Source organism: Megalobrama amblycephala, linkage group LG19, assembly GCF_018812025.1.
Source record: "Megalobrama amblycephala isolate DHTTF-2021 linkage group LG19, ASM1881202v1, whole genome shotgun sequence".
Classification (NCBI taxonomy): Eukaryota; Metazoa; Chordata; class Actinopteri; order Cypriniformes; family Xenocyprididae; genus Megalobrama; species Megalobrama amblycephala.
The window spans coordinates 251546-265779 of NC_063062.1; the positions used below are offsets into that span (position 1 = coordinate 251546).

At 39.6% G+C, this 14234-nt stretch overlaps 1 protein-coding gene and 1 long non-coding RNA gene across 4 annotated transcripts; one reads left to right on the plus strand and one right to left on the minus strand.

Annotated features, from left to right (window-relative positions):
* Window positions 1–298: 298 nt before the first annotated feature.
* On the minus strand, window positions 299–6199 carry LOC125253915. The gene is made up of 3 exons (XR_007181569.1): window positions 5322–6199; window positions 4661–4800; window positions 299–735 (listed from the first exon to the last, which is right to left on the minus strand). It is a non-coding gene; the product is annotated as an uncharacterized LOC125253915 (long non-coding RNA).
* Window positions 6200–7422: 1223 nt separating this feature from the next.
* Window positions 7423–14200, plus strand: spata5l1 (spermatogenesis associated 5-like 1). Of its 3 annotated transcripts, none has more exons than XM_048168167.1 (9): window positions 7423–7571; window positions 8310–9386; window positions 10994–11176; window positions 11252–11410; window positions 11484–11693; window positions 11774–12007; window positions 13004–13138; window positions 13807–13932; window positions 14019–14200. In XM_048168167.1, the coding sequence occupies exons 2-9, from the start codon at window positions 8319–8321 to the stop codon at window positions 14157–14159; spliced, it is 2256 nt and encodes a 751-aa protein (XP_048024124.1). In that variant the 5' UTR covers window positions 7423–7571; window positions 8310–8318; the 3' UTR covers window positions 14160–14200. The 3 variants fall into 3 exon arrangements, with proteins under 3 accessions (XP_048024124.1, XP_048024125.1, XP_048024126.1); XM_048168168.1 differs by having other exon boundaries at window positions 7464–7571; window positions 8258–9386; XM_048168169.1 differs by having other exon boundaries at window positions 7475–7571; window positions 8261–9386.
* Window positions 14201–14234: the final 34 nt, after the last annotated feature.

Genomic DNA, 14234 nt, shown 5'->3' on the forward strand with positions numbered 1-14234 from the left:
TTAAAAAAATGCGTCTCTAGACATTCATTTTTAAAGTCGGGGAAGTTTCACTAGTCTTTCCTTCTCTATTGTGTCGTATATCAGAGTGAAACGCTTCTCAAACAAGAACAAATGTAGGGCGGGGCTTGATTTTGTCTGTGGGGAATTGATTGGATGGTTGTGGTTTGCTATTGGTGGATCTCATGTGAGTGACAGGTTGCCCCGCCCTCGTCATCAGAGAAGAGAAGAGATGCTGCAAGAGGAAGATATTCTGATTCAAGATTATGAGGAACATGATTTTAATAATAATGTGCACCGATATTCAATCAAAAAACAAGAATTGTCCTTTTAGATTTCATGGTGACTTTAAAGCCAAAAACACACGCCTCCACAGGACAGTCCGCCCAAGGAGACGCACTAAACGCGTGCAAAGCGCAGAAGCCGGCTGTCAGGGCAGATGGAGGGTCATTAGCGTCTCAGAGATAAAGAGCTCGTCCTCACGCAAGAGCAGAGCGCCGGAGCCCGAGGCCACATAGACTCGCCCGGCCGGTTCTGCGCCGCTCGCCGATGGATGTGCATGCGAAGAGCTTGTAAACCAGAGAGGAAGTGAAGGTGAAGAGATTGAGCGCCCGGGGCTAAGAGAGTTTAGACAGAGCTGCAATCACGCCTCGGGATCAAGCGCCGCCGCTAACCTTCAACAATCAGATCTGAGCGGCCATTCCTGAAGAGAAACTGTGAATGCTTCTGTAACTTAACCTGCATAAACAGAATATAAATAAGGGACATTCTGCAGAACTGGTGCTGTCCCACAAACAAAAACACATTTAAAAAGCATTTAAGTATTCAAATTTTAGATATTTACTAAGATCCTTCTATTATCTGTTGAATCCCACAATAATATTTAAAATATCAGTAAGATATAAAATCATCATTTATTGGGTACTTTCAGTTGGGAGGAGTCTGTCCTGAACCCTGACCCCTAAACTTCAACTTGTGAAAATGAAATTGAAATAATTTTTGCAGTTTTTTCCATTGTTGTTTTTAAAAATATATTTTTGATTCTTTTTTTTAAGATAGTGAAGTTAAAAAATATATTTATTTTAATATCATGAAACTTTATGTAAAAAAATAGTGTCATGTTCACGTCACTACCGGAACAGTGTGTGTTTGAGTCTGATTTTAACACACTTCTGCATTTCTGATCAGGAAATATTCCTCTCACAGCCTCTCTTTCACAGCAGATAGATCATCATTCTGAGTTAAATGTGTTCAAAATCCTGAAAATCTGTGAAGAGCTTTAAGGAACGTCACTAACAAACACCTTTTTCTGCAATTAAGCAAACTATTTTGGGTGTTATTCCATGAAATGTAGTTTTTATGTGTGTTCAACTGTTCAGAACTGTGTTAGATAACCATGTGCTCATTATCATCTTTGAGCGGCTCAAAGGTATAGGAAACTGTCACTACCGAAACTTCACCACATGTTTCGGTCATGACTGTTTCGGTAGTGACAAAAGTGAACACATAATCATTTATTTGGGGGAAATAAACAACATTTTAGTACAATTATGCAAATCATTAGTATTTTAATGTGTTTTAGTATGTGAGTTAAATTGTGTCATGTGATGTGGTCACTACCAGAACATGGGATGATTTGTCAAAAATAAAGTATATTGAATGATCGACTCAGATGTTATTATAGTGTTTGGTTCAAACTAATGAATCCTTCACTTTGAAATCAATTTGATAAACTTTATGACTTTTACAAAGAAAGATTGGATTCAAAATACAACAAATCTGATAAATTACACTTGAAATATTGTTAAAGTTGTAATTGTTATTGATTTACCTGTGCAAACTTATTTAAAAAATAGCAAAAAATATATTAACAAGGTAGATGTAAACAAAATCTTAATAGGTCAATGTGACCCTTCTTATTAAATTATTTATTATTGTGTTTCGGTAGTGACAAATCTGGGGAGATATTCCAAAACTTTCTGAAAAAAAACAATATGCGCAATAACTGCACAATTACTAGAAATGATGTGAAGTTTGGATATTATACAATTTGCATACATACAAAATTTGTGGAAAAAGAAAATTTTTTTTCAAGACGTTTCCAACTCTGACGTTTAACCAATTCGACCCAAATATATATATATATATAGACTAACTATAATAACCCTGCATGCAGCAAAAAAAAGATTATTATTTTTTTAGCAGTGTTTGGTACCGTCCAAAAAGTAAAAAAAATTAAATAAACATGCTATATAACCATATGTTTTTATAAGTGATGATTTATTTAGAATCATGTAAAATGCTTTTTTGATCTTTATATTCCCTCTCTAGTGTATCATTATCATGAACGAGTGTAAAGATTAAAGGTAAAATTAATTTCTCCGCTGCCAGCAGCACATGAAAACATTCACATAAACAGCGTCTGACAAGAGTTATGATGGGCTGATCAGGTCTTGGGAACAAACTCCTGGCTGAATGTGCAAACAGCGACAGCAGCCAAACCTCAGCGATGATGTTTGTGTTCCGCCCGAGGCCTCGCAGCCCAGATTTAAGAATGAGTTAGCGTGTGAAGGATGCGTGCTGCAGCAGACCACGCCTGCACCTGTCAGGTGACCGAGAGCTCCTGCACATATCTGTCTCACATGTCTTCATGTTCACATGTGCGACACCCTGCATTTCACTAATGCGCCCGGTGGCTCAGCGGCCCTGGAAACCACTAAATATTTACACTGTCAGTCTGAGAGTATGTGCTACTGATCACACACACACACACACACTCTAATCACTAGCTGTCTCCATCACTAGCGAGCGTGTGATCCGTTCACAGCCGCTACTGGAGCTGCGGTCTGATGTTTGTGATCTGTGATCAGATAAGCAGCTCCTGTAATCACTTCCTGCAGGTGTTTGCTGAGGTCGAGCGTTCTCACGTGAGTTCTGCTGGATCGCAGGCACGTCTCTTCACCTGCAGACACCTTCACACACTCACTGAAGAGGCTGAACGCATTAGTGCAGATCGATGGCACGGCATGCGACGCAGGCCTCACGGGCGACGACACACGCTGCAGCACGTCTTCTGAGCGTTAGATAATGATACAGCAACAGTTCATCCGGATGGAAAATTGGCTTTTGCAACATTGCAAGTCAAAAGTCACGCCAGATTGCATGGAGACCAAATGAGACTTAAGTTTCCTTACTTTCATCCATAGTAATGAGATCTCGACATCAGCTGTGTTTCCATCCAAAGTTGTGAATTTAACTTTCAACTAATCACAATTAAAGCAGCGTTTCCATCCCATGTGTTCAAAAGAACAAAAATGTCTCTTCCTGGGAAATTGCTGCAAAATATCAGCCCTAATAAAAATGTAAGTTGCTGCGTCTTGTGTTATTCTATAGTCAAAGTCACATGAGGGATTTATTCTGTAAATGTGTTTCCGTCATGGTTTATGCGCATTTGTCTTCTTATCGGACCTGTCTCAACTGAGTGCGTACGTTTTTTATGCACATTTTATCCGTATATTGGTGTTTCCATCCATGCAATATCCCAAAATGTGCATTGAATTGGATGGGCTTAAAAAAAAAATAATTGTGCATCTCCTGAAGACTTTTAGAGAAACATCTGATCGTTAACTAAACACATCTGAGCTTTGAAAAACATCATGCACAGTAAAATCCCCAGAGTTAAATCAGCTCTGCTCAGAGTGCATATGGTCCCTCTCTAAATAGTGTTAAAGTAACACTGAAGCAGAGTTAAATTTAATGAGATAATTAAGCAATTAATAAGGCTGTGACTTAAGTCACAGTGTTTTTTCTTATTTCTTCAGTGATTCTGCTTGTTAACAGCAGGTGTTCATCACTAATGCGCAATCATTACTTCATTAATTGCTTAATTATCTCATTAACTTTAACTCTGCTTCAGTGTTACTTTAACACTATTTAGAGAGGGACCATATGCACTCTGAGCAGAGCTGATTTAACTGTGTGTTTCCTCTGGGCTGAACTAATAACACAATATCAAATCAACACTCAAGACTGTCCTGAACTCAATCCGTGACCACTGAGATCTCAGGAACAATCCACACCACATTTATACAGTTATAAAATCAAAGATTGTATCTGTTAACATTAGTTGCATGGTGAACTAACATAAATAAACAATGAACAATTGTGTTTTGAACTGACATTAACAAAGATTTATATCCTCACAAAAATGTAAACTGTATTATTGCACGGTTATATTACATCTAACTTTATTCACATACGCAAAACATGCCTGATTTTTTATTTTGTCAACTATATTATCAATTATCCAGCTCTAATCTGCTAAATGCAACTATAAGGCATGAAGAAATAAACACTGACATCATGATTTTCTGTAGAGCTGCTGTGGAACGATGACGTGTCAATAAAGAATTCTTTTATGCATTAGTTTCATGCTGCAGTTACATAAACCTGAACAATAGTTGAGCATCAATAAATGATAATGAATACATATATTTATAATAAATAAATAATTAGCATTTAAAATAAATAAATGTATATACTGTATTATGTAATTATTAATTTTTTATAATATTATTTATATATATATATATATATGTCAATAAAGAATTCTCTTAATGTATTAGAGTTTCGTTTTGTGGTTTCATGTTGAAATGACATAAACCTGAACAATAGATGAGCAGAAGTATGCGGTCGGTCTGCATGCTCCAACTCCTGTGACCTTCTCACTGTCTCCTCTAGAGGAGAACCAGCGCCATGACCGCCTGATCTCTGCAGAACACGTCCAGAACTCTCACACACGTTCTGAAACACACAATATCAAAAAGAATCGAACGATAAGCAGAGAGCAAAATCAACACGACTAGTTATTAAGTAGGCTGTTTATTAAAGCTTCAAATGGATTAATTTATTGCTGATGGATTCTGGAAGAATATAGTTCAGCTGGGCACCAATTGCACTTATTCTGCACTGTAAAAAATTATTTTCATGATTCGTTATCACATTTTTTCTTTTGTCAAATCAACTAAGATAATTAACGTAGTTCAGATATTTTACAGTATTTTGAGTTTCTGCTGATTACACCAATCGGTTTCATTGTGTTAACTCAAATTTTTAATTTTAATTAACTTAAAATTAAGGCAAGCAGGTAACTTACTTTTTTTTTTTTAAGTTAAACCAACAATTCTGTTTTACAGTGTGTGTTTTGCAGAGGAATGTGTTCATACTTCAAAATTGATGAAAGTATTCCTATATGGAAAAAAGCAAATGTACAAAAATAAGACTGATGGGAAATTACATTTAGTGGGGGCTATAATCATTATTACCTTTTTTACATTTTTTGTTTTGGTTTTTCGCACAATGAGCCAAAATGATTTTTCAATCTCTAGTGATTCTCTGAAGTTTGGCTCCACCTGCAGGATGAAACGCAGTGTTACAGCCTGAATGATTTAAACCTGCACACCGCTCTTACTTAACAGCAGAAAACATGATGAAACTCAACTAAAATCGTAATTCTTTGAGATGCGCCTCACAGACAAAATCAAGCCCCGCCCTACATTTGTTCTTGTTTGAGAAGCGTTTCACTCGGATATACGGCGCAATAGAGAAGAAAACACGAGCTCAGCTTCCGTTTCATGCTTACTTTAACTAATATCTTAATTTATAGAATACATTAATATATAAACATATTATATAAAGATAATAACTTAAAAAACTAAACCCCATTGTACAGTGCACAACTGCAAAACGTGTTCATGAGTCAATAAACGCCAGACTCGAGGAGAAAAAAAAAACAAAGAGTTGTTTTGTTCGACACTTTAAACACATTATTCACGTATAAATACCGTTTCACGTGCTTCATAAGGGAGACAGAGGCGCTGCAAATGGACATAATTTCCAAAACAACATATCGGTTTAGATGAAGATCAGGATAAACTTACAGAAATACAATCAAACAGGTTTTCACCAACCATCATTTCTCTCAAAACATCACGTTCTCACAGTTCCCTCTCAAAAGTGCTTAAGAAATTTTACCTCAGTTGGCAACATTGCTAAAGTTGTTTATGGTGAATACAGGAATATTTTGCATTGAAGGTCATTTCCATTCGATTCACCAGCGCGCGCTTTTCGTGTTTGTGGCCTCGCGAATATATTCACTAGTTTTCTATTAGAAGGAAAGTTATTCTTTTTTTCTTTCATGAACTGTTTTTATATACACTACCATTCAAAAGTTTGGAAACATTACTATTTTTAATGTTTTTGAAAGAAAACAGAAAGCAGAAAACCTTGACATTCTAAATAATATAAAATAAAAATGATTCTAACAACATTAATAACTATAAATAAAACATTAAATATAAATATAATAATATATACACTACCATTCAAAAGTTTGGAAACATTACTATTTTTAATGTTTATTTTTAATGTTTTCGAAAGAAGTCTCTTATGCTCATCAAGCCTGCATTTATTTGATCAAAAATACAGAAAAAACCCCAGTAATATTAGAAATAGAAATATTATTAAAATTTAAAATAATGGTTTTCTATTTGAACATACTTTAAAATATAATTTTTTTCTGTGATCAAAGCTGAATTTTCAGCATCGTTACTCCAGTCTTCAGTGTCACATGATCCTTCAGAAATCATTCTGATATGATGATTTGATACTCAGTTATTATCAATGTTGGAAACAGTTTTGTTGCTTAATATTTTTTTGAAACTGTGATACTGTTTTCAGGATTCATCGATGAATAAATGGTCAAAAAGAACAGCATTTATTCAAAATAGAAATATTTTCTAACAATATAAATCTTTACTATCACTTTTTATCAAATTAAACACATCCGTGCTTAATAAAAGTATTAATTTCTTCCAAAAAAAAAGAAAGAAAAAAAATTACTGACCCCAAACTTATGAACAGTAGTGTATATTGTTACAAAAGATTTAATTTAAATAAATGCTGATATTTTTAAACTTTTTATTCATCAAAGAATCCTGAAAGAATTATCACGTTATAAAAAAATATTAAGCAGCACAACATTTGTAATAAATCATCATATCAGAATGATTTCTGAAGGATCATGTGACACTGAAGACTGGAGTAATGATGCTGAAAATTCAGCTTTGATCACAGGAATAAATTATATTTTACTATATATTCACATAGAAAACCATTATTTTAAATTGTAATAATATTTTACAATATTAGTTTTTTTTCTGTATTTTTGATGAACAGAAGAGACTTCTTTCGAAAACATTAAAAATAAACATTAAAAATAGTAATGCTTCCAAAATTTTGAATGGTAGTGTATATATTATTATATTTATATTTAATGTTTTATTTATAGTTATTAATGTTGTTAGAATCATTCTTATTTTATATTAGAATGTCAAGGTTTTCTGTCACATATTTCCACTGTATCCAGTCCAGCAGGTGTCGCTGCGTGTCCTTCACCGTGTGACGCAGCAGAGAAGAAGACAGAGAGGACACGTGATGTTTGTGTTCATTACAGCACGTTGAGGAAACTCTGTAATGCTGATTTGATTAATATTAATCCATGAGTTCGAGTCTGGGTAAGAAAACAACAACAAAGTGTTTGATATGAATGTGGATATTTTGTTTTTGTGTCTGAATCTTTGTGTGCTGCTGTCTTTCTGACATATATGCCACTTTTGGACATAGGTACATATATATTTTTTATGCTCAGTACTTATTAAATTAATGTGTGTCCATTAACTGATATGTAGAAAGTATTAGTTTTCATCCTGCTGTTTGACATAATACAAAAATAACAATAAAACATAGCGTGCATTAAGATGTGCATGATTATTTTGTCCACTGTTATTTTATGCAGAGGGAATAGTTTATGCTAATGTAAAATGTATTTTCATCATTATTTTGAGCCATGTGAAGTTGCATACTTTATGTAAAAGAAACAAAACATTAAAGGATTAGTTCACTTTCAAATTAAATTTTCCTGATAATTTACTCTCCTCCATGTCATCCAAGATGTTCATGTCTTTCTTTCGTCAGTCGAAAAGAAATGAAGGTTTTTGATGAAAACATTCCAGGATTTTTCTCCTTATAGTGGACTTCCAGATGAGGAATAGTAAGAGATGAGTAAATTATCAGGAAAATTTAATTTGAAAGTGAACTAATCTTTTAATGTGTGTAATACCCGTGAGCTAATATTTAACCAATAAACTGGTTTCTGCACTTGGTTCCTCTGGTCTTCTCATGCGTCTTCTCTCACCTTTAGCAGGCGTCAGTCCTTTGGCTTTCATTGAAGCTGAGCTGTTGTTCACCTGCAGGTTTTTGAGATGACGTACATGGAGGGTCTGAAAGTTCTGCCGCGAGATGCCGTGGACTCAGACACGCAGCGCTGTCGGATGGGCCCGACTCTGATGTCCAGGTTAGGACTGAGGTTGGGCTCTCCGGTTCTGATCCGGGTTCTGCAGGGGACGTGTCTCTGCACCGCATGGCCCCGACTGGACCTCGCAGACGGATATCTGCAAATCAGCACCCAGTGTGCCACACCAGATCTCAGTACACAAGCGCTCACCGGACTCACGGTCGACCCGCCGCAAATCAAACCACTGAAATGCCTCCTGAAACTCTCCTGTGTGACTGTGAAAGTGTTTGTGCAAAGTCCGGGACACAAGAGGAAGGTTCCCGAGCAGAGCGTTCAGCAGCTGCTCCAAGGTCTTTACGTCCACGAGGGTCACTTAGTGGATCTGTCTTGGGCGAAAGCGGAGATCAGGTTTGTGTTGGTTGAGAAGGTGAACTCGGGCTCACAGAAAGCTGGTCTGGTTACAGCTAGAACCCGTGTGGACGTCAGCGTGATACAGACCGTGAAACACCTGGAGAGGCAGCGGCTCCAGGTCTCGGTGTCGGCTCTGGGCGGCTTGGAGGATGTTTACGCCTCGCTGAAGGAAATGATCACCTTTCCTTTGCGTTACCCGGGGACTCTGCGGCAGCTGGGCCTGTCGTGCCCACGAGGGCTGCTTCTGATCGGGCCGCCCGGCGTCGGGAAGACCCTTCTGGTGCGCTGCGCCGCAAAGGACATCGGGGCCACGCTAGTGACTGTGAACGGGCCGGAAGTCACGGGATCTCGACCCGGAGAGAGCGAGGAGAACCTTCGGCGGATGTTCGATCAGGCCCGGGCGGAAGCGGAGGAGGGTCCGTGCGTTCTGCTCATCGACGAGATCGACTCCCTGTGCCCGAGGCGGACGGGGAGCAGCGGCGCTCCAGAGAACCGCCTCGTCGCGCAGCTGCTGACGTTAATGGACGCCATCGGCAGTCATGAGGGTTTCGTCATCATCGGAGCCACAAACCAACCAGACGCTCTCGACCCGGCGCTCAGGAGACCCGGGAGGTTCGACAGAGAGGTAATTCAGGGACTGAGAGTAATTTTCCCTGATAATATGTCGGCAATCATGTATGGTGTTTAGAAATGGCAAACTTGCGAACGAATCAAACAGGTTTGCAAAAAGATCTAAAATGGTTTGTGATTTAGTTTGATTGGCAGCTGTTTATCCCAACGTAATGGGATACTTTATGGCCTTATTTCCACCTGGTATTAAAGTGTTAGTTCACCCAAAAATGAAAATAATGTCATTAATTACTCTCCCTCATGCCGTTCCACACCCGTAAGACCTTCGTTCATCTTCAGAACACAAATTAAGATATTTTTGATGAAATCCGATGTCTCCGTGAGGCCTGAGCAATGACATTTCCTCTCTCAAGATCCATTAATGTACTAAAAACATATTTAAATCAGTTCATGTGAGTACAGTGGTTCAATATTAATATTATAAAGCCACGAGAATATTTTTGGTGCGCCAAAAAAAACAAAATAACGACTTATTTAGTGATGGCCGATTTCAAAACACTGCTTCAGGAAGCTTCGGAGCGTTATGAATCAGTGTGTCGAATCATGATTCGGATCGCGTGTCAAACTGCTGAAATCACGTGACTTTGGGGCTCCGAACCGCTGATTCGACACAAAAGATTCATAACGCTCCGAAGCTTCCTGAAGCAGTGTTTTGAAATCGGCCATCACTAAATAAGTCGTTATTTTGTTTTTTTGCCGCACCACAAATATTCTCGTGGCTTTATAATATTAATATAGAACCACTGTACTCACATGAACTGATTTAAATATGTTTTTAGTACATTAATGGATCTTGAGAGAGGAAATGTCATTGCTCAGGCCTCACTGAGCCATCGGATTTCATCAAAAATATCTTAATTTGTGTTCTGAAGATGAACGAAGGTCTTACGGGTGTGGAACGACATGAGGGAGAGTAATTAATGACATTATTTTCATTTTTGAGTGAACTTACCCTTTAAGATGTGTTTTAGTCGATCGGATCACAATGGACGCGCTAAATACAGGTGAAAACTGGGTGTGAAACACTGAGCTCGTCCACCTCCAGAGGTCATCGAAAACACATTCGACCGGATTGCTTTGGTAGTACATTCGAACTGCGCTAAAGACCGCCTACTGACCATTATGGGAAGCACACGAGCCGGACGGGATTCAAACTTTGTCGTCTGAAAACCCAAGTTTGGTTTGAAGACTGAAAATGTACCAAACACAATGTTCTCTCTCCATTCCTGATTTCTCAGCGTTCGTCGTGATCTTGCAGCTGTCAGAGCAGAAACTGAAGTTGATTGTGATCGTATGTTTTTCCGTCATCTCCGCACGTTCATATGTAAATTGCGCGAGTTTATTTTGTCCATTAGATCGAAAGATCTGAAAAGGCCCATACGTTTACCCGCCTATAGACCCTCCCCTTGAAGAAATCAGGACAGAAATGGTTTAAAGTGAACAAAAGAGACGGATCAAAACACCAGGTGTATGTGTCTCCGTCTACTTGTGATCCGATCGACCAAAACGCTTCTTAACACCAGGTTTAAACAGGGCCTTTAAGACAACGAGCGCTGGAGTCGAGGTGGATATTTACCTATAAGCCATTTTATCGTCCGGCAGGTGATCATCGGCGTTCCCTCGCTGCTGCAGAGGCGCAGTATTTTGCAGTGCGTGTGCCGAGAGATGCCGCTCTCCGCTGATGTCGATCTGAATGCTGTTGCTGAAATGACCTGTGGCTACGTTGGGGCGGATCTGAGCGCGCTCAGTAGAGAGGCGGCGCTGCAGGCCATGCGACACTCGCAGGTAGAATCACCGATCTTATATTTTAACAATAAAATCTCCCGTTGAGAGTTGTGATGATGAGCTGTCGTGGTTCAGGCGGGAGCGAGCGAGTCGGTGTCGATGCAGCACTTCCTGCGAGCGCTGCGGCACGTGCAGCCGTCGTGTTTGAGGAGCAGCATCGGAGCGACTGACTTCAGACCCATCAGCTGGGAGCAGATCGGAGGGCTGGAGGGCGTGAAGCTCAAACTCAAACAGGTAAAAGAGTTCACCATGTTAGCAATAAAGGGCTAGCTCAGGCAAGTTTTCTTACCGTCTGACGTGTGTTCAGAGCATCGAGTGGCCCATGAGGTTTCCAGAAGCATTCGTGCGGTTGGGCGTCTCTCGGCCCAGAGGAGTGTTGCTGTACGGGCCGCCCGGCTGCGCAAAGACGACGCTGGTGAAAGCAGCAGCTTCTTCATCTCACTGCACCTTCCTCTCCCTCAGCGGAGCCGAGCTGTTCTCTCCGTACGTGGGAGACTCCGAGAAAACACTTGCACAGGTCTGACATCACACAGAAGCATCCCAGCATGCTCGACCTTGATGGAAATGATATGATGGATGTTTCTGTCTCTCCGTCAGTTGTTTGCTCAAGCGCGTGCATGTGCGCCCTCCATCGTGTTCCTGGACGAGATCGACAGTATGGTGGGCTCTCGAGCGGACAGCGCTTCCTCTCACAGTGTGCAGTCGCAGGTTCTGTCTGTTCTGCTGACCGAGCTGGACGGGGTGGGAATTCGGACCGTGGAGAGGCGGAGCAACGGCAGAAAGATCGCTCAGTTAGAGGGAGGAGAGCAGGAGGAAGCCAGAATACATCAGGTCAGAGAAAGTTTCCTGATAATTTACTCACCCTCATGTCATCCAAGATGTTCATGTCTTTCTTTCTTCAGTGGAAAAGAAATGAAGGTTTTTGAGGGATTTTTCTCCATATAGTGGACTTCACTGGGGTTCAACGGGTTGAAGGTCCAAATGTCAGTTTCAGTGCAGCTTCAAAGAGCTCTACATGATCCCAGACGAGGAATAAGAGTCTTATCTAGAGAAACCATCGGGCATTTTCTAAAAAAAATAAACATTTATACACTTTTTAACCACAAATGCTCGTCTTGCACTGCTCTGTGATGCTCCACGCATGACGTAATCATGTTAGAAAGGTCACGCGTGACGTAGGAGGAAGTACCGCAGTAAAACTCCATCTCATTTTCTCCTCCAACTTCAAAATCATCCAACATCGTTGTTTTACCTTTTATTGTAAAGGCCGTTTGACTTAGTCTTTGACGTTCACTTTGTAAACACTGGATCGGTACTTCCTCCTATGTCACGCGTGACCTTTCCAACATGATTACGTCATGCGTGGAGCATTGCAGAGCAGTGTATATAATGTATAAAAAAAAGTATATAATGTTTATTTTTTTTAGTAAATATCCGATGGTTTCTCTAGATGAGACTCTTATTCCTCGTCTGGGATCATGTAGAGCTCTTTGAAGCTGCACTGAAACTGACATTTGGACCTTCAACCCGTTGAACCCCAGTGAAGTCCACTATATGGAGAAAAATCCCTCAAAAACCTTCATTTCTTTTCCACTGAAGAAAGAAAGACATGAACATCTTGGATGACATGGAGGAGAGTAAATTATCAGGAAATTTTCATTCTGAACTGAACTAATCCTTTAAATGAAAACAAAAAATATATATTTTGCTGTGTGTTGTACTGACTTCAGTTTATGCTGATTTAAACTTCAAAGAAAAAGGAAGATTGTGTTTGGATGTGATAATTTTCAATCGCTGTATAAGTGATGTTAACACATGTGATTTCAGATGGAACTCCAGGAAGTGTGTAATAAGGATGTTTTGATTGTGGCTGCCACTAACAGAGCAGATGTTCTGGACAGCGCTCTGCTCAGACCCGGCCGACTCGACCAGATTATATACGTTCCTCCTCCAGACCTTGAGGTGAGCTGCAGATAGCCACACTCATTTCACTGGTTTAAAGTCAGCTTGAAATCAAAATTGACCGTTTTTTTAATACAATATTTCAGTGTTTATTCTAAACGATTTATCGCTGCACATCATCATTATTGTGTTAAATTCATGTTCCTCAATCTTGAATCAGAATATCTTCCTCTTGCAGCATCTCTTCTCTTCTCTGATGATGAGGGCGGGGCAACCTGTCACTCACATGAGATCCACCAATAGTAAACCACAACCATCCAATCAATTCCCCACAGACAAAATCAAGCCCCGCCCTACATTTGTTTACAAGCGTTTCACTCGGATATACGGCACAATAGAGAAGAAAAGACAAAAGACTTTACTATCATGTTGTGACATATTTCCAAGTTAAACGCTATTGAACAAGAAAAAAATTACTGTTCCCATTAAGACCAGTAAGAATTATAACAAATAAGCTTTCATGATGTTTTTAAAGTCAGCATTAAAGGGAAGTTGCGCTCATCTTTCCTTCTCTATTGTGTCGTATATCCGAGTGAAATGCTTCTCAAACAAGAACAAATGTAGGGCGGGGCTTGATTTTGTCTGTGGGAAATTGATTGGATGGTTGGCTGGTGGTGTCAATTTTGATTTCACGGTGACTCACATGTTCTCTGATGTCTCGTGAACAGGGTCGTCTGGCCGTGCTGCAGATCTGCACTAAAGGCGTCCCGCTGCATCAGGACGTGTGTTTGCAGGATCTGGCTGCTCAAACAGAGCGCTTCTCTGGAGCTGATCTAGAAAACCTGTGCAAAGAGGTAAAGCTCACACTCGCCGTAAGGATTTGATCATTTCCTTTCTGTCCTGAAGCAGGATAATCAGGACTCTTCTGTGTCTCTCTCAGGCGGCTCTTCTGGCCCTGCGTGAGGAAGGACTCGATGTTTCCTGTGTGAGGCAGGAGTATTTTCTGAAGGCGCTTCAGGCTTTGAGTCCATCACTGAGTCCTGAACAACTTAAGCAACACTTTCCCTCATGTCTCTATTAAAAAGATATACAATAAAAGTATGTTTGTGATTTGTGTACAAATGTCCTGTTTTATTCATTTTTGAAGTAAAGAGTG